The sequence below is a fragment of the Channa argus genome, chromosome 2, assembly GCF_033026475.1.
Source record: "Channa argus isolate prfri chromosome 2, Channa argus male v1.0, whole genome shotgun sequence".
Lineage (NCBI taxonomy): Eukaryota > Metazoa > Chordata > Actinopteri > Anabantiformes > Channidae > Channa > Channa argus.
This window is the reverse complement of record NC_090198.1, coordinates 24,745,795-24,766,292: the sequence shown is the minus strand read 5'-3', so window position 1 is coordinate 24,766,292 and position 20,498 is coordinate 24,745,795. Positions and strand designations below refer to the sequence as shown.

Sequence of the window (20,498 nt, the reverse complement as noted above, 5' to 3'; positions counted from 1 at the left end):
TTGGGAATCCAAAGTGGGTGGTCAGATTCCATTAAACATGCATTTACTAGTTGGGTGATACTTGACTTAGTCAGAAGGTAGAATTGCAGCTCAGTCAGGTGGATTTGCATGATGCCAAAAATAAAACAAAGTGCCAACAATTTTGTAATCGTCTTTCAAACGCTGAATTTAACTTATGATGCAATACTCCTCATATTTGTGAGCAAAGTAAACTTGATTTATTTATCTCACTTTTAGCTTCTCTATACCAGAAGTTCCAATAATTCTGAATTCTTTGACACAATGCATCAAAAGTGACACTTGGGTGGTAGAAGAATAAATAAAAGTCCTGAAAAGGATGTCTTTGTCTGATGTATGATGTGTGGCACGCATGAAAAAAATCACTACATGTTATAGAAAAATATCAAGTTTTAAACTACGTTTAGATTTCAATACTAAATCTCTAGTCTCTTTATTATGAAATTCTACTGAATAAAGTGGAACAAGGAGGGAGAACTAGCCACAAAAAGTACAAACATACGTAGGAAAACATCTTCTCTTTAGGCAGGCATTACTTTAGCAGTTATAACTTAATGCCACAAAGGTTATTTTCTGTAAATCATTTATCCGACTTTTAATTTAAATTTAACAAAATGCTTGCACACAACTGGCAACAATCCTTTAGATTAATTGTGCAAAGAAATTCTCCAAAGCCTCACAGGTTCTTGAAGGTTTTGATAAGGCTGACGCATGTGTTATTTGTCAGCATCACACATTGTCAGCATTTTGAATCTATATTTACTCAGGTTGTTCCAGGTAATGTCAGTACCAGAAGTAAAAGAACCTATGGTTAGATGCTAAATTGTCTCCTAAAAGAGAAGCGGGTTTAGCACAGGTGTGAAAAAAAATGTATGTTCAATATCACAAACACTGGGCATAAAACCATCCTGCTGCATTGATTAAAGTTTTGTAAATTTAAGATGAGAAAATGGTCCCAGGAGCTGATTGGAGAAAATGTCAAACATTTTAAGCTCACACTGATCATACTGCAAGGATTAAGTTCAAGTATAATTTTACATTAAATCAGTTTACTTAGCACAGCAGCTACTGGCCTATTATTTAAGACATTATTAAGATTTAAATACATTAAATGAGAGCTCTACAGGATTGGTTTTCAGCTTATCGTGTTCGTATCACAGTTAGCAAAACATTCAAACATGATTGTTATTCTTCTCAGTTGTTTTCAGTAACAGGGTGACCAATTTAAAGGCAGGGAAGTCTACATCCATGCTGGCTCTCATGACTAAGACACACCGAAGAGAGGAAAACAACCTGAAGTACCTGTAATTTACAATTTCTAACAAAGAAGAGAAGAAAGTAGGTTTTTTGATTGAAGTGTTGTTCATAACCATGAACATAATGAAATGGTGCCAAAAGCTGGGAGCATTCTGATTGCATTTATTGATTTATGGAAATCTCTACAGACTGAAGAATAAGCACCTACTATAGTAAAAACTGAGTAAGGGTGGACAAGATTAATGAGAATCTAAATGAATAAGAATCTAAAATCTATTTGATTTCAGCACAGGATCTTGACCACTACATATGTATGTTTCAAGTAATGTGAATTAGAAAGCATATCTCAGCTTTCATCACAATAACTACCGGTTATTCTGTGGTACAGTATATTTGTCAGTGTTACTGCACTGGGAACCATGGAAGGCAGGTTGTAGAAGGCACCAGTGAAATGTAAGCTACAAAATGTGCTCTCAAGGAAGTTTTAGCTTATTTATTTTTAATACCGTGTCTTTAATCGTGAGCCCCATGTTGGAATTCCCTCTGCAAGTACTAGATTAAACAATTCCATAGAGTATAATTGTGGTTGTAAAAGACCCACACGCCGCTCCTCGTTTGCAGCCATCATTAAATTGTGGTGGGGCTTTTTGCCAGAGCTTCTACAAGCAGCAGTCTGGTCCAATTATATTTATAGTTACATGAAAAAGTCTGCAAAAAGTTTAAAACAAAGAATGTTGTTTGTCAACGTAATATTTTATGCAAGTTTAGTTAGTACAAATGTTGTTTGATCAGAAATGAATTTTTTAAATTTATTTATCAAGGGGGATGCAAACTTTTGCACTTTTGTAATTTTTGATATTAATACTCTGACCAATTTTTAAACTTCTGATGATAAAAGAACATTTGTACTTGCTGAATGTGCATTATTATATTAACTTTATGGTTATGTTTGCACCCCTTACAGTGAAATGGCATGTAGTGATGCAAGGGATGCAAACTTAACTCCAAACATAACATAATAATAATGCACATTCCACTGGTACAAATGTTAATCCATCATCAAAAGAAATGATGAAGAAGAAATGTCTCTGCTTCATGTGACGCAAATACAAGATAGGACAGATGGGAAAAGTTGTTGTTGTTTTTTTAAGTGCATTGGAGGTCGTGGAAAACTTCTGTATTTTATGTGCTGCCATTGAGGCTACTGAGCACGCAGAGGTTGGTACTGTAGCTCGTTTCACGAGGCTGGGCCTCCAGCTACAAGTATATGGGAGATATGTTTTGCAAATTCAGCAGATGTTTTTCATTCCCCTCACAAAAGCTCCTCATAGGATGACTTGTCTTGAAAGGGACGAGGACCTAGAATCTCCAACAAGTCAGCCATGTCTAAAGTTTCCTTTTCTAGGAGACATTTTGCCACCTGCAACACATAACAAAAAATAGTAAAAAAAGTAAAAACTACCTTTAACAATGAATGTTTTTAACTCCATCATCAGTATCTAATATCTGGCCTGCTAAAGTAAGACTCAGTAAATCTGTTCTGCTGGTTCCAGGAGCTTACAGAGCCAAACGTTTTCCACCAGCAGAGAGAGAATTTAAAAGCATCAAGAAAGATGGGTGGCACAGCAAGAGGAATGTGCTACATCAAGGCTCACTTCGTTTGCCACAGACATTCAGACATGCTGCAGTCGTGACAGTAGCTACAGCAGCTGGAGGCGGCAGTGAGAGAATTCTTAATGTTAAAACTCTAAAAGCGATGACTAACCCTGTTAGCTCTTATTTGGTCACAACTAACTTTCAGCACCTCATGTTCCATTGTGTTTTCTGCTTTTGGTTACTTGGTTACACATTTTATGTGATATCATACATGTGCTGGATCAGCAACCATTCATTGATGATTCTGATAACCCCACAACGAGCTGTTTAAAGTATGGTATCTTCTTCACCTTTACAATTTACAGCGCAACTGCATCATATTTTTTCAGTGCACTCTTCACTTCACCTCCAGGAACGCTCTTCTCAGTGAAAACACATCTCACTTTCTCCACCATTTCCTTCTTATCTGTGACAAGCCGAAGTGTTTGCTGGAAGGCAGCATCACTGAGCCGGCGGACCTCCTGCAGAAGCGATGTGATCATGTGGTAATCTTACAGAAGCATAGGGGAAATCAGTCTTGTAACTACAATGTAAGGAAACGCAAGCATTGTCTCCTATTCAGAGTTCAACTGGTCATGACAAAATGTTTGCTCTTATCCTGCAACCCATATTTTTATTCACAATAAAACATAAACAACACATCACATGTTGAAACTGAGAATTTTACCATTTCATGGAAAATATTAGCTCCATTATGATGTTTACCATTGTGTAGCCTCCCCTCTTCTTTTAACAACTGTCTGTACCTTTCTGGGAAGTGAGGAAACTGGAGTTTGCTGGAGGTTTCTGACAGGAATGTTGTCCCATTCTTGTCTGATACAGGATTCTAGCTGCTCAGTCATGGGCTTTTGTTCCTGGATTTTCCGTTTTATGATGTGCCAAATGTTTTGTATTGGTGAAAGGTCTGGACTGCAGGCAAGCTGGACTCTTCTCCTGTGAAGCCTTGCTGTTATGATGGATGCAGTATGTGGTTTATGCAAGGCCTCCCAGAAAGAGACGTTGTCTGGATGGGAGCATATGTTGCTCTGAAAACTCTATGAACTTTTCAGCATTGATGGTGCTTTTCCAGATGTGTAAGCTGCCCACACTATAGGCACTAATGTACCCCGACACCAGATGTAGGCTTTTAAACTGTCTGCTGATAACAAGTTGGATGGTCCCACTCCTATTTAGTCCGCATGACACTGCATCCATGGATTCAAAAAGAATAAAAACTTTTGATTCATCTGACCCCAGAACAGTTTTCCATTTTGCCTCATACCGTTTTAAATGCGCTGTGGTTCAGAGAACACGGCAGCGTTTCTGGATCGTGTTCACATATGGCTTCTTCTTTGCATGATACAGCTTTAACTTACGTTTATGGATTGCAGGTGAACCTGAAGTGTTCCTGATTCCATGCAGTGATGTCCAGCAGAGAATCAGGCCTGTTTTTAAGCAGTGACCCCTGAGGGCCCAAAGATCACATGCATCCAATTTTGAACTTCTGTCTTGTCCCTTGCGCACAGGAGTAAGATTCTGCCTGATTCTCTGAATCTTTTGATATTATATATTGTAAGTGATGGGACCTTAAAATCTTCACAATTTTAGATTGAGAAACATTTTTCTAAAATTGTTCCACAATTTTTAGAAACAGGTTTTCCCAGATTGGTGAATTTCTTCCTCTCTGAAATGTTCCTTTTATACTCAGTCATGTTCACTGACCTGTTGCTAATTAACCTCATTAATTGTCAAATTCTCTTCCATTTGTTTTTATATTTGCAGCAATTACTCTTCAATTCTATTGTTGCCAGTTTCCATTTTTTTGAGATGTGTTGCTGCCATCAATTTTAAAAAGCACTAATATTTTCCATGAAATGGTAAAATATCTCAGTTTCTGCATCTGATATGTTGTTTATATGAATTATTCACAATTTATTTATTGTGAATAAAATATGATTATGAGATTTGCAAATCATTGCATTCTGTTTTTATTTTTGTTTTACACATCGTCCCAACTTTTTTTTAAAATTGGGGTTGTGCTGTTTGCGTGCTTTGGACTTCTTTTTCCTTTCGGCTGTTTGCTTTCAGGGGTCCCCACAGCGAATCATGTGCCTCCATCTAACCCTGTCCTCTGAATCCTCTTCTCTCACACCAACTAACTTCATGTCCATTCTCACTACATCCAGAAATCTCCTCTTTGGTCTTCCTCTAAACCTCCTGCCTGGCAGCTCCAACCTCAGCATCCTTCTACCAATATATTCACAGTTTCTCCTCTGAACATGTCCAAACCACCTCAATCTGTCCTCTCTGACCTTATCTCCAAAACATCTAACATGAGCTGTCCCTCTGATGTCCTCATTCCTGATCCTGTCCATCCTCGTCACTCCCAAAGAGAACCTCAACATCTTAAACTCTGCTACCTCCAGCTCTGCCTCCTGTCTTTTCTTCAGTGCCACTGTCTCTAAGCCAAACAACATCTCTGGTCTCACCACCATCTTGAACACCTTTCCTTTCATTCTCGCTGATACTCTTTTGTCACACAACACACCTGACACTTTTCTCCACCCGTTCCAACCTGCTTGCACTCACCTCTTCACCTCTTTTCCACACTCTCCGTTGCTCTGAACTGTTGACCCTAAGTACTTAAAGTCCTGCACCTTCTTCACCTCTGCTCCCTGTAACCTCACCGTTCCACCTGGGTCCCTCTCATTCACACACATGTATTCTGTCTTACTGCGGCTAAGCTTCCTTACTTAGCCATACTTCTCTGCCACTCCAGGCTTCCTCATACAATAATGCATGAAGGAGCTTTTGAAACACCAATTAGATTTATGACCTAATCAGACCTGCATCAGTGGAACAAGACCACTGTAATTTATTTTTTACAAATGACATAATGATGTAACAAGGTTGCCAAATCATTACTGATCCAATATTAATTACTGCTGACTCTTTAACACTGTTTAGATGGATCAAAAGTATTGAAAGGCAAAGAGAACAGAGAAACCACAAAGGGTTGTGTTCCATCCCTCATGTTGTTTTTCAGTTATCTAATCCTTCTTTTATACAAAGCCAGCTCTATCATTTTGACCAAGTTGTTTTTGTCAGAGAAAAAGGTGCCCTGCCCACCATTGTCCACCAGAGCCGTCATAAAACAAATTAGAGAGCAGGCAGAAATAGAGCAACCCCTTTAACCAGAGATAAAAGCACACAGTATGCAACACACACTGTTCATAAAATGTGACCAGGCACGAGAAAAGAACAGAAGCAAATATAATAGGCTTGAAGCTAAATTGAAATTATGGAAACATACACTAAGAGGAAAATCATAAGGAGGTATACCTAAGAGGTCTATGTACAAACTTAGCACCATAGTCGAAGCAAGCAAATAATTGTTATAAATGTCTAGCATGAAATAATATTACAAAATGCTAAACAATGTTAATGTGGTTCCACATGCACATTAGTGCCACTGAACTGAATTTGTTGCACAGTGCCTGCTGTGCAGACTACCGGGGCTGCACAACAACACATTCATCAACATGGATTATTAAAACACTTAAAGGGATGGAGGTCTGCTTCCAAGTCAAGAAGAAATTAAAAAGTCCATAGGAACATAAATGCATAACATAAAAAGGACATATAGGAATGTGTTAACTTATTTATTTGGGCTCATATCACTGATGCATGAAGTGTCTCTGGGCAAGACACTGACCCCCAAAATCCCACTCGCATCCCCATCCCCAGCTGTGCAATGCCAATACAATAAAAAATGTGGAGGGTTGCGTCAAGAAGGGCATCCGGTGTAAAAAATGCCAAATCAACATGTATCCAATGATCGACTGCGGCAACCCTGAACTCACAGGATAAGACGAAAGGACAAAAATGAAAAATAAAAAATTCACTGATGCACGATTCAAATCAAAATATGCAAATAACTCAAAAGTAAGAAGACTGACAGTAGTAAAGCAACTAATGCAGCGTCAACAGGGCAAGTATATACGTTTATACGTTTTATAAGTGAAACGTACAGTTCTAATTTAAATTAATAATTTTAAATGATTTTAGACACATTTTGGAAATTAATATTAAAAATATTTATACATTTACAGAATTAGTTGACAAATGAACCCAATAAAAGGATGTATAGGGATTTTAAGGAAGGCCAGGGAAGGATCCACGTCAATGAGAAGACCCTACAGGTCGTATTTGCGATCTTGTGATGGCAACAACTGTGTCCTCCGTACTGCACTGTCCCCGATCACATGACACACAGCACACCGGAGCTTCTGATGCTATGAGGTGCTCATTTCTTGTAAAATGAGCTGTGAAATCCACACATAAATGAAAGGTCCATAAAGTACAAGAAGAGAGAAAATATTGTTTTTTTGTTAAATTATATATAATATTCAGACGACAAGGAGGCGCTTCTAATATCCAGGAGACTCTAGGAACTTTTACTGAAGCATGTGCAACACAACATTCAAGAATTCAAGAACTGAGCATCTGGTAGAGTTAAGACATGTACCATCTATTTGCACTGTCCATGGGCCTAGTACCAGACTTTTTGTTTACTGTCTCTCTATAGACAGGTTTAAAAAGCAACCAACTGCAGAGTCAGCAGTTCAATCCCCAGATCACCACAAATGGACCTGGTACTTTACCTATGCACATATGGCGATCAAATCGTCCAGGCCTCGTGAGAGCTGGATCCAGTACATCAACACGTTTGGTGCCAACCAAGACAAGCACGTTGGTACTACCGTCCATTTCCACTAGAAGTTGGTTGAGGGTGTTTTCCTGCTCCCTCTAGTCACCAAAGTTCTCTCTGTCTCTCTTCTTGCCCACTGTGTCAATCTCATCAATGAACATCAGAACTGAGAACAGAATTTACAAATAATTCTTCTAATATTAGTGATAAACTCTTCTCACCACTAACTGATTTGCTGGCTTCAGTTCTCGCTCTGTTCTTGGAGAAAAACTTTTCAAAACCTAAACAAATATGCACCAAACAAGCAGAAAAAAAGGGTTTAGGTGCAAATGTTTTAAAACTCACACACACACACAAAAAAAAACCCCACTTACATTTGATTAGATTTTCCAGTGTAGCAGCATTAGGACGACCATTACTGCTTGGTGGTTTGTTTGAGCTAAACCGAGTGAGACAAAACCTGTGTTGATTTTAACCTCGACATCTCTTTTGGATCAGTGGCATCTTCTGAAATAAAGATGAATATGTAGCAGTGGAGGCACGAAACAACACAAATACAGTTGTTTTTCCACCTAACACACTGTATAATCTGAAGATCCACAGTCTGTTTTTTTCTACTGCTTATACAGCTTTTATTTAATATGAGAGACCTCCTATTACATATTTTTTCCAAACAGTATATTTAAAGGATAACAACCTTCATTATGAAACTCTAGACTCTGTCACACTTAACAGCATTTGATTAAGTTACTGCAGCACTGTTGTGAATAACCCACCTGTACTTGACACTAAACAGCTACCAGATGCCTTTTCCTTTCATAATTATGACCTGTGCACATTAAACACAGATGATGTGGCTAAAATGTGTTCTTCAAACAACTACAAAATATTTGCAGTTTATTTATTTTATTATCATACCATTATATTACAACTGATCCTGACAAGACAATACCATTAGTAATACTCGACAATTAAAAATCTCTCTTTCTTTTTTTTTTTTGTCCTTTCGGCTTATCCAGTCAGTTCAGGGTCGCCACAGCGGATCATTGTCCGCATGCTGATTTGGCCCAGTGTTCACGCCGGATGCCCTTCCTGATGCAACCCTCCCCAATTTCTGCTGGGCTTGGACCGGCACTGCACAGCTGGGGACATTCTGTTAGGGGTTCAGTGTCTTGCCCAGAGACACTTCAACATATAGCTGGGACCAGGGATCGAACAACTGACCCTGTGGTCCTTGGACAACTGCCTTGCCAACTATTATTAATGTGGCATAATGCGGCTCTCTCTAATGCGCTCAAATCACTGATCTAAATGTTGTCACTCGTTTTTTGACCGTGTACTGATCAGCCACGATATTAATACCACCTAGGGATTAAATTTGAAAATATTGCGTTTGTAAAAATTTTACTGTAGGACTCAAATACTGTAGAATCATAATGGGTTAAGCACTGACCGGCACATAAAGTGGTTAAATCAGCCCAACTTTTCCAACAGCAGTGTTTAACCCCAGTTATTACTAATGTTTTGCCATAATTACTATAACCAGTACGGTTTAAAACAATCTGTTTTCTTAGTGGAGCAACTAAGTTGGGGTTCAGTGTCTTGCTCAAGGACACTTGGACATGTGACCAGAGGAGCCGGGGATTGAACCAACAATCGGAGATTGGTGGACCCAAAATGAAAGAATCTGCTTAATAAAGTTTTAAAGTGTGACTTGTATTGGATAGTTTTTAGGACTATACTTACACTGGATTATTGAGTTTATGTACTTAGTGCATCACATTTTGCTCTGAAGCTGCACAGGGGGACCATGCTGACCCATGCCCGTAATGACATTATTAAAACCAATGATTTTTTTTTTTCTAATCCCCTGAGCTCAGGGTCACCGCAGCAGATCATTGTCTCAATGTTGATTTGATGCCCTTCCTGTCGCAACCCTCCCCAATTTCTACTGGGCTTAGACCAGCACTGCACAGCTGGAGAGGGGAATGGGCTGTTAGGGGTTCAGTCTCTTGGCCTGGTCCTTGATTGAACCACTAACCCTGTGGTCCGTGGACAACTACCAGCTGAGCTACAGCCGCCCCCGATCATATATTTATATAAAATAAGAAAAAACCCTACAATACAAGCATATTTGTAAAATAACAGATATTTTTTTTATTATTGTTATTGCTGCAGTTGTAGTCAGTTGTTAATTAAGCCTATTAGATTAACATTTTGATAAATATATTCCACGCTTTTTAATTTCATAATTTCATTACTATTACTGGTTATTGGGCAAATGTTTACATTTCATTGTTGCTAGTTGGATAGCATTTTGTTGTGCCTCTGTGCCGGTGAGCCCAAAATTCCTCCAACAAAAGGTGCTGAACTTGACTTTAACACAACTTGGCGTACTCAGTGTTGTTCATTTATTCATGCACTACTCCACATGACTTTACACCAGGGCATCGTTTTTACCAACACCATGTGCACATCTATGTCCATTAGTTTGGGTAAAAAATGAAAACAGGACATCATGCTGAAAGATAACACAGCTAAAACTCATTATTTTAAAACAAATATTTTAAGTCAACATTTACACATTACCAAAGGCATCTTTGTCATCTCTGGACAAAATCTGCTATAGGTACTTTAAGACTGAAATCAATAATATGATGGCAAGTGTTATTAGACGTTTTGATACCAGCTGTATCTAAGCTGACAATCTGAGGCACACACTGTTTGATTCACACACTGAGTATTCACATCTGTTTGCTACAAAATGCACTAAACCTAACTGGATTAAACACAGATCAAATGGTCTGAAATACGCTCCCAGTTCTGAATAAGAGGAAAGCACATTAACTCCTAATGTCATTTTCTTTTCCAGTTCGACAAGTCTTACACAAGAAAATGTACTGGTATGGCATGCTCTGATTATATATCTGTTACCAATATACGTATTTATATTTCAAATTAAAATTGATATATATATATATATACACACACACACACACGTCATAACTTTCTCCAGTTGTCAGGCTCACTAATGGCAGTTAAGCTATAAAGAGCAAAGGAAATAACTATCAGGCCTCATGAAATGTAAAATTAATAAAGATTCTTGAAAATGTGATCCTGAAAAGAAAACAGGAAAATACCATAAATAAAGGATAAAACACTGCCTTCTACAAACTGCACAAAATTCAATTGGATTGCGAGACAAACACTGTTGAAATTGATGATGAAATATGTGCATAATGGGATAAAAGGAAGTTATAATGGTATGATCAAATAGCAATGACAGATTGAATGCATTGTCTATGGTAAACATATTAATCACTATGTATTTTTAGAAGCAGCTTACAACCGACTCAGAAGAGTTAAGAAACTTCAGGAATTAACCTTCAAGATTAATTTTTAGCAGAGTTGGCAGAATAGGTTAATGCAGTCGAGACTAAAGATTAATATGCATCTCCTGCATGCATAATCACATACTGGTAAAGTGGCCGTATGCATCCACAAACATGTTAATGTGAATCACTCACAAACATAGCATCCAATTTCAGTATGGATTAAAAAGTTTGCTACAAAATATATGAATAATTTCCAGATGGGTTTTTTACTACCCTGCTTCATAGTGTAGTGTACAGGAAGATAAAGAGACTGCGGAACTGTATGCACAAAACAAACAAAGGACAAAAAGACAGTCTTAGCAGACTTCGTTGATCGAGTAGAACATGAGGCAAAGTGCAACATCCAGTAACATCAGGTAGTCCTCTCCAAAGTTATGCATCCTTTACATGCGACACCTCGTCCTGCTTGCGCTCAGTCATTCTGGCACAACGCGGACAAGTGGTGGAGTTGTCATAGTAACAATCTCTGAAGTGACACACAACAAACATAGAACCAACCATTACTGAATACAATATACTGTATGGTGTCCATTTGTCTAATGTACTGTTTAAAAGTTTTAAGAGTCTATTCTATGATCGAAAATTGTACAGTCATGTTATTGTACCCACAGAATGCTGAGTGGGAAATACTCATTATTCCATTTCTTATTTTTCTGCATACAGTTTGGTGACATTAACTACTGAGCTTAAGACTAGATTAGCCTAGTCACTACATGTCTTTGGGATCACTCTGAACAAGAAATAAAATCTGTTTTTAAGTGGTAACTTCTGTAACTTTAACAGTTTAAACCTATTACTGCATTGCTACAATTTTCTTCACATATACTGTACAAACTCTCAGCAATCACACCATTGGTGGGTTGGTGGCTAACCTGTGGAAGACAGCAGAGCAGTCCTGGCATACTGATGTATGACTGTCAAAAGGGAAAAGGATGTCTCCCTCCTTGCACAGCTCACACACAAACCCCTTGGCCTGACAACGCTGCACATACACAAACACACAAAGAAACCAAAAAGTCAAGACTTTCAAGAAGGCTGCAAAATCCTTTAGCTTTTACTTTAGCTAATAATACTACACGTGTGTTAATACGTCCCAATTGCCTACAACAACTTTAATTATAAAAGCTCACCTCACAGTCCAGTTTGATGTGTTTAGCAAATGTAGTGTGGATTTCTGTAAGGGAACCACTGAGTCTGCCACTGGAGATGTCAATCAAATCCTGTAGTGAGTACATGTCATCGTTCTCCACAAAGTGCTGCCGATCTTGTAGCTGGACATTAGAGACACAATAGAATACTGTTTATTCATATTAGGGTTCATTGCATAGTAGAATATATGCAGTTAGCCTGCATACCATGAGACCCAACCTGCTTGCTAGAAAATATATATAATAAACAATTTTAATGACATTATAGAGTAAATCAGGAAGTAGTGCAGACTGTCCACTAAGCACATGGTCAGCAGTTTAATCCCAAGCTCCCAAGCAGTCTGCATGCTGTTTTATTTATTAAACCACTTTAAAATTGTTAACTATTTCATGTATTTCAGTAAATGTTTTTTACTAATATAAAATCTGGTCTATTCTTTACTCACTAACAACAGTTGTTACAATTCCAAGTTAAGTACAATACACCACTTCCACCACTTGGTGGTGCTGTTGTAACGTAACGAGGACTGGTTACTAATAGTAGTGTAGATGACATGTGACTATGCAAGTCATTTTAATTTGCAGTAAATAAATAATGTAAATCGATGCCAACCTGTAGTAGTAATCGAGCCTCCATCGCCTCTTTACAGGTAATAAAATAGGGTTTCATCTGCAGAATATCTTGACGAAGTTTCTATAAAAGGAACATACATACACATACACACACCTCTCTCAGTCTCTCTCACTTAGGACCCACTTGATGCATAGAGTTGCAGGTGATTTCCCCTCATTGCTGGTAGAAACACTACGTAACACAAAAGTTATTTCATTTTTATAATATCATCTGATGCAAAACATAGTGATTATAATACTAGGATGGGTTTGGGCAATTATAATTTACTTTAACAAAGGTATTAAGAATAAAGATAAAAAATAAGAGAAAGATATATATACATTTTAGCAGCAATTCTGGCCTTAACTGGGAGCAGAGCTATGTATATACCTGCAACCTCATGAGTTATACACTTTTAAAACAAATTCAGTTAAAACTCTATTATTTCTTGTAGGTTTTTACTATTGCCCCCTAAAAGCAAAGCTACCCACCCTGATTTCAACCAGTTCCTCCACAAAATTGAATAGCAGAGGGTTGATTTCTTTCAGCTTAAGCACAGGTCGTGACATCATCAGGGCCAAGTAGCGCAATGAGGAGCGACACACCTGAAAAAAAGACATTGTCAAAATGCAGACAGAGTAATGTGCCCACATGAACACACTCTTCTCCGGAGGTTATTTGAAACTGTAGATTATTCTGTGATTTAGTAGTTACATGTATAGGAAAACATCTGCAGATTTGAATTATAAACATATAGTACAGTATAACAGCATCTCATCACCAGTAAAACTAACAGGAAGTCCCACATGTAAAGTATAAAGGACGTGAGAAGACAGTCTCTCGTTGTCTGGGGGTACCTTGCGTGGCTCAAACTCCCAGTTGTGTATGACACGAGCTGGGACGATGGCTGTGTCATTCCAGTGGCATGTGCTGCAGTAATACTGGCCTGTGTAGTCACACTGTCTGGCCTCACTTGGCACACCTCCTACAAACAGTGAAAGTATGAACACTATCAGTACACCTATAAATATGTACGACTGAGTTATGTAGAAGATAATTAAAAAAATTAAGACAAACATGTGCACAACAATTTATTGCAAATGAGTAAATTCTATTGCGGTATTTCTGAAGGAAAGGGAAATAACAGTATTTACACTAAAACTGAGCATGTTTGCATATAAAACAAATATAGGTTTCGTCAATTCAAGTTATTGCAAAATATTGTTTTGCTTTATTTTAACCTCTCAATGTTAAAACAACACAATCCATCCATACTCACTCAACGAAATAGGTGTGCGGCACTCCGCACAACGGTAGTCTTGCCGGTCTAGTCCTATCTCAGGGCAGATGCTGAGCTCGTACTCTGACTGGTGGCTGACCTTTGATCTCACACAGGGCTTGGTGATCAGGTTCATACACTTACTATGGCAACGATAATAGCAACCTTAAACGAGAAAGTGATAATCACAAGGCATCCACAATACACAGTGGGTTATAAATGGTTAATTAATTCAGAAAGCTGGGAAACGTAAAGGAAAACAAATTCAGAGAAAGTTAAATGGAAACTATAATGGAAAATATAAAATGGAAATAAATATATTTAATGAAACTGCATAAAAGGAGCCGATAAAAATCTCAGTAGTCCTGATCAAACTGACAATGTAAATATTAGGATCTACTTTCTCTTATACTGATTGACTCAGACAATTTAACTCTACTCTCTCAAACAAAGTAAGACAGTGGGTTTTTGTCAGAGCACAAAAAAAGCTATATTCAGATACTACAATCTTGCATGAAGGTCAGAATTTTAAACAGTCTGCATACCCTTCCAAAATCCATCCTAAAATGTCTCACCTGTGCAGGTATACCAAGTCTGGATGAGGCCCCAGATGATAGCGCTACATTTGTCGCAGGTCTGTTTCACGCTCTTGCTCTTTTCTTTAGAGAAGCGGTGCTCCAGTAGGATTCTCAGGTTAGGCTCATCCTCCTCAGGGTCCTTCAAAGGACAAAGCGCATTGACAAAATTAATCTACCATGTTCATAGCAGAAGTTGTAAAGGATATGAATCCCTCAAAAAACAAATGTATACACCACCAATTTGTATCCACTGAAACATACACACCACATCCTACACCACCTGATGTACCACAAATATCAAAGACCAATTTCGTCTCCCTTGACAAAGGAAAATTCTATATGGGTTATCGCACTGCAAATGACACATTTAGCTGTGTCATTTGACATGATTCCGAGTTATACTATATCAATAAACACTCTATATAAGATGATGTGCATGTTAAGAAACAGGTTAAGTGTTTTTTTTTTTTAAACCAATGGAAATAGGAAACGTTTGTTACATGAAACATGAGCAGCAGGAAGTTCTCCACAGACTCGTTTATCCGATGTAGAGCAATGGCAAAAATGCCAAAAATCATATAATGGAAGATGAAGTCTTTTATTGAAATGTGCTGATAGTACACCGTAGTTATTTCACAGTATTAAAGGCCTACTCACACCGATTAATAATTTTGTCAAGTTTTACTGAGGTCCCACTCAATCAGCAGCAACAACTATAATGCATGTCAGCCACTCCTTCAGTCCTTCCTCATTTCTAACCTTAAGCTCCTGCAGCTTGAGACGAAGGTGGATAAGTTTCACCACAGTGTCCTTCTGTCTCTCCGAGTGTTCTGGTAGCTCCAAGATCAGCTTCTTACACTCCTCTATGGCCTGTTTCAGCTTTCCAATGTCAGATGCCACGAAGGAACCCTGGACAAGATGAAATAAAGCAAAGCACATCTAAACATGTATTGAAATAGATAAATGATGTTGTGTATGTAAGCTCTCACTGATATAGTTTAAAGCAGTTTAGTTTAGTGAGATAAGTTATTTAGAGTTAAGCCAAACAACGGTGCCAGATTTGCTTCAACAATGCTTTACTTACCACAGGCCTTGAGAAGTGGTCCTCAGCTAGACCAAGGTCCATGGTCCGATCTGAATTGTGGGTTCTGCTCCCAGATAACAGCTCAGGTCTCGCTTCTAAACATATGGTAATACTGCATAAAAACACTGTTCTTTCTGGAAGCATACACGCTGTGTTCTGCTAAGTCCACTCAGTCAGCTGTGCTAATTTCACACGCATGATTGTGCTCACTCAAGAGAATTCCTACACTCTGACTTACCACTTAAGAAGACTCACAGAAAGACAACAACACAAAATGGACAACTGAAGGAATCACAGGTAATTTGCTTATCAGTTCTGATAATGTGTAACCAAGTCAAATGACCAAACAGAAGGGTAGTATGTGATTAAATCTGTTGCTCACTCAGCTGAATAAACTTTAAGGTACTGACCAATATGTTACTGTTACACCTACTCTAATCTCATTACAATCAATCAATCAGTGTATTGAATCCTGCTAAATCAAACATAATCATGTACGTATAACTACTGCTGCTACTATGAACTACTTTAACAACATTTTGTACTTGTGCTTATGCCGTAAGATCAAGTGTTATAATTTCCATAGGATATGATAAAATGTTTACTTGACAGTCTTTTTATTAGTGTGGTTACCTATCAGGAGTAAGCCTGATTTTCCCACTTCAACTTTGGTCATTTAACACTCTGCTATATAGTTTTCTTTGTTTTGGTGTCCACTAGCGCCTGAGAAGGATAACTGGCTACTTCGTTGCTAAGCACATCGCAGTGTTGAGCAGCTTGTCTACCTTTGATATTATCAATTCGTAATTAAAATGTAAACAAATGCATTTGCAAGGTCTGTTTGTTTACACTGAAAAATCCCTATGTCAAATAAATCTGTGCCACAACACACTAAAAACAACTCCTTCAATCAAGAACATACTGAATTGAGTACAAATAAATAATATATAAAATGTGAAAGTCTGGCAAACTTGAACCGAGGAAAGTAGAAATGAGAGAAACAACAAATAAAAAAAAAAACAAGACTTCAAGTTAATCTTTAAAAGACAATAGATAAACTGAGCAAGTCAGATATTTTACAAAACGTGAACAGAGCAGACATGTGCTGGTGTTACCTGCATACACCTCAGAACAAAACATCTTGAGTGAATTCAGCTTCTCTGTGTCAAAAAGATGACAATATGGCATCAGTGACACTACTGAAATCAGTTAGACTAGCACTGCATCACGCTCATCGGTTACATGTGATGTTTACATGTGACCGAAAAAAGTGTCATGCCAAAATCCTAAAACACAGGAAGTGTTACTAATGGGCTGCTTACACTTACGTGTTTCGTTTCCTCTGCATTAGTTCCAGTATGTCCTACTTCCTTTACCATTAGGTTAGCCTTTCAAAACAATAAGGCTTGAGACACATTTTCAAAAAGCAGAAACCTTGATGCCAGACCACACGACCTTCTGTAGCACCCACTTTAATAAGCGAAATCTAAAGATCTAATGAAATCCCTTATTTAGGCAATTTGATCTACCCCCTTTACCTCCATAGAACTCTAAAATATTTTATGTTTATTATCATAGGACATCAGTGAATTCTGGGTCACATCACTATGGAACAATAAAAGATAGGAAAAAGGCCGCCTGGTCTAATGAGTATACATTTTTGCTGCAAGGTTTGGATGTTAAGGTCAGAATTTGGTGCAAACAACATAAAAGCATGGCTCCATCCTGCCTTATATCAGCAGTTCAGGCTGCTTGGGCTGGTGTAACCGTGTGGAGTTTCTTCAGCTGCACTTGTACGACAGACACACTTTCAGGGGTCTTCCCTGATACTAAAAAAATAAAATAAAATGGGGTAAATCTAAGCCGCGTTACGCAGTTTGCAATAGTAAGATTTAAGATGCAGCAAAAGACATAATGTGATTTGTCTTCACAGGTTTGAGGATCACCAAATAATAATGAAATAAATAATAAACAAATACTGTTTAATGCTTACACTTTACACCGTTTTTAATTAGACTTTTGTATTGAACAGTTGAGATGTCCTGAAAAGATTTTACCATGCTGTGGGGGTGTTTTGCCTGGTTCGGGACCATCTTCTTCTCCTCGATCAAATGGATTGAGGCGGGTTTGACGGAAAAGTGCAAGTCTCTCATCATACTCCATTTCATCGGCTACATCTAGGGAAGGCAAAATACATTAGTCCCACTAAGAGGTTGGGTAATTTCCCTTATGTTTTTAACTGAAGCAGGAAGGAGGGTCATGAGTATCTTTTAATGGAAGCCAGATAGCTAATGTGTCTGCATGCTTATTGCCTAATGTGCAGTGAGCTCCAATTCAGATCCCAATTAAATTAGTGATTAGGGAGCCGTTCATGAATGATCAAACATCGCTTAGGGCACAAACAAGTTAACAGGTTCAAGAAAAACTGATAAAACACGTGTCGCTTGCAAAGTACTGGCTCATTATCATGTTAGTTCAAAAGAATTTTAAATGCTCATTTTGCAGCCTCTCAACATATCAGGACCATTTCCCAAACTTAAGCAATGCCAGAGTCACAAAGGAATACTGGTTTTACAGGTTGAGCAATACTTCCATTGACATATAAACTCACTATAAGAATAATACTAAAATAATGACAATTTCCACAGACGTTATGGAAATGTTTTGAGAAATAGTGTTAAATGAAATGTTACGACAATCTAAAGCGCATCTCCTTTGTGGAGACCAACATATATAATAACAACACCAACAGGCTGCAACGCTGTCAACTGGAAGACCTTCACAATCGAATAAAAACTGTTTAGCTTAGCTCACTTTCAAGAGAATGATATCATACGTAGAGTTGACAGATTTGCTCAAACAGAACAGAACTTTTAGAAGACCCCATTCTCACCTCACCGATGGCAACCAATCAGGGCTGCTGCTGACAGCCATCTACTAACTGGTTAACCGATCATTTTTCATTACGTTTCCAGTTTTACTTTAAAACGTGCAGATCATGTCATAACATTATTTGCAGACATAATTAAAAAAAATGTCACATCACCATCATCAAGACAGATGTCAACAAGCAGCTAGCGCTAGCCCGCTAGCTAGCTTTAAGCACACACCAAGCATCTATTCTTTTTGGTGCTAACGTTACTTAACGTTAGCTAGTTTGACGGCTCGGTGTGGTTGGAAGCTTACCCCGTTGATGGCCTTATTCCTAACCAGAGACCCAGTGGCTGTAAAATCTATTTCATGGTCGATGTTTTGGTGTAAGATGAAGAGCTCTCTCCGTTTTGTTTTGTATCTGTCATCAGCAACATCACAGGGAAAACGTCAAATCGGACGTTGTAAAAACATGTTTCCGGTTTCTATTTTCAAAATAAATTGAAAAAAAAACAACCTTGTAGAAGTATCATGTGATTAATATGAGAAAATTCATGTACATCACATTAAGAATGGTCCGAATTCGAAAAATGCATATAAAAAACATAACGCATCGTGTCCCCTTTATCTTGTGTGAAAGGTTACATTACTTAACACCGAAAATAATATTCCACGCTAATGTGTTGAAAATAATGTAAGTTTCTTCCGGTGCTTTTCCAGCGCAGGGACTGAAAGGTGCCTTTCAAATAACAACAGATATGAAGAAATATCACCTCTAAGTGCTCTAAGGCTTCATGTCACGGTAAGTCCGTTCCTCCCACAGCAGCCGCTGTCCAGAACAATAGTCACCTTTACTGATTGAATTAGATATTGCACGGATTATAACATTTAAAATTTCACATCATATTCACAAAGTGTTATCACAGTTCTGGAGACTTTGAATGGTAGACTCGTGATTTTCTGAACTTTATGTCTAACAAATACAGTTCATTATTTAATGTAAATAAAGCTTTGTAAAAATTGTCTTGTGGTAAGTAAAATATCTCTGTCTTCAGTTTCCAAGATAAGGAAACAATGTTCCCTCTCTAGGCAATTCCAAAACTGCCTATTATGAGCTAGGGAATTTACTGGGACAGTGACACTGCTTAGCTTCAATAAAAAAAAGCATAACCACAAATTACTTAGGAAAAGATAGGGTTGTTATATTGTTAGAATGATTATTATATAATTACAACTATAAAACATGTTTGACAAGTAAGGGTTCACAATATATTTTTACAAAGTTAAGTCTTACAGAAGCAGTTGTGGCCTAAAAGAAAGAGCTTTTAAGCAGATGGGTGTTAGGAAACAACATCCGATTGGTCAGTTGCATCGTTTGGGTGTATGTCACTAACATGACCCTTTTTTAAGATTCAGCAACACACTCAATAAAACACTTTTAACCCATTTATTTTTTATTTTTTTTATTTTTATACAACATTAAATTATAGGCTTTATCATCTAAATAATTAAAAAATATAAAACTGAATGTAACTGATTACAGGGCAGCGTGTTGGTGGAGTGGTGAGCACTGCCACCTCACAGCCAGAAGGTCCCTGGTTTAATCTACCTGCCAGCTTGCAGCCTTTCTGTGGGAAGTTAATGTGTTCTCCCCGTGCTTGCATGAGTTTCCTCTGGGTATTCTGGTTTCCTCCCACCTTCCAAAGACATGCATGTTAGGTCAATTGGTGATTCTATATTTCCCGTAGGTGTGAATGGTTATCTGTCTTATTGCTGCATATTCAGACCTGTCTATCTATGGGTAATATTATGTTATCTATAAAACCAATTGTGTAATGTCCATTTCATTGTAAGAGGAGTCTGCAATAACAATATACATATTTTTGCCCAAAAGTAACCTGTACTGTTG

At 37.9% G+C, this 20,498-nt stretch overlaps 1 protein-coding gene across 4 annotated transcripts; it reads right to left on the bottom strand.

Annotated features, from left to right (window-relative positions):
• Window positions 1-10,750: 10,750 nt before the first annotated feature.
• On the bottom strand, window positions 10,751-19,056 carry def8 (differentially expressed in FDCP 8 homolog). 4 transcript variants are annotated; one of them, XM_067486946.1, is made up of 13 exons: window positions 18,905-19,056; window positions 17,776-17,895; window positions 16,834-16,878; window positions 15,719-15,813; window positions 15,394-15,543; window positions 14,632-14,773; window positions 14,057-14,221; window positions 13,635-13,762; window positions 13,269-13,382; window positions 12,778-12,858; window positions 12,147-12,287; window positions 11,889-11,998; window positions 10,751-11,482 (listed from the first exon to the last, which is right to left on the bottom strand). In XM_067486946.1, exons 2-13 carry the CDS (start codon window positions 17,879-17,881, stop codon window positions 11,389-11,391), a joined length of 1,371 nt encoding a protein of 456 aa, XP_067343047.1. In that variant the 5' UTR covers window positions 17,882-17,895; window positions 18,905-19,056; the 3' UTR covers window positions 10,751-11,388. The 4 variants fall into 4 exon arrangements, with proteins under 4 accessions (XP_067343047.1, XP_067343055.1, XP_067343073.1 ...); XM_067486954.1 differs by lacking the exon at window positions 16,834-16,878; XM_067486972.1 differs by lacking the exons at window positions 16,834-16,878; window positions 17,776-17,895; window positions 18,905-19,056 and adding an exon at window positions 17,448-17,470.
• Window positions 19,057-20,498: the final 1,442 nt, after the last annotated feature.

Coding starts and splice junctions, on each gene's coding strand:
- def8 (XM_067486946.1), bottom strand. CDS start 17,881: ATGGAGTATGATGAGAGACTTGCACTTTTCCGTCAAACCCGCCTCAAT. Junction 15,814..16,833: donor TTGTTCTGAGGTGTATGCAG/GTAACACCAGCA, acceptor CCATATGTTTAG/AAGCGAGACCTGAGCTGTTA. Junction 14,774..15,393: donor TCAAGCTGCAGGAGCTTAAG/GTTAGAAATGAG, acceptor TGTCCTTTGAAG/GACCCTGAGGAGGATGAGCC.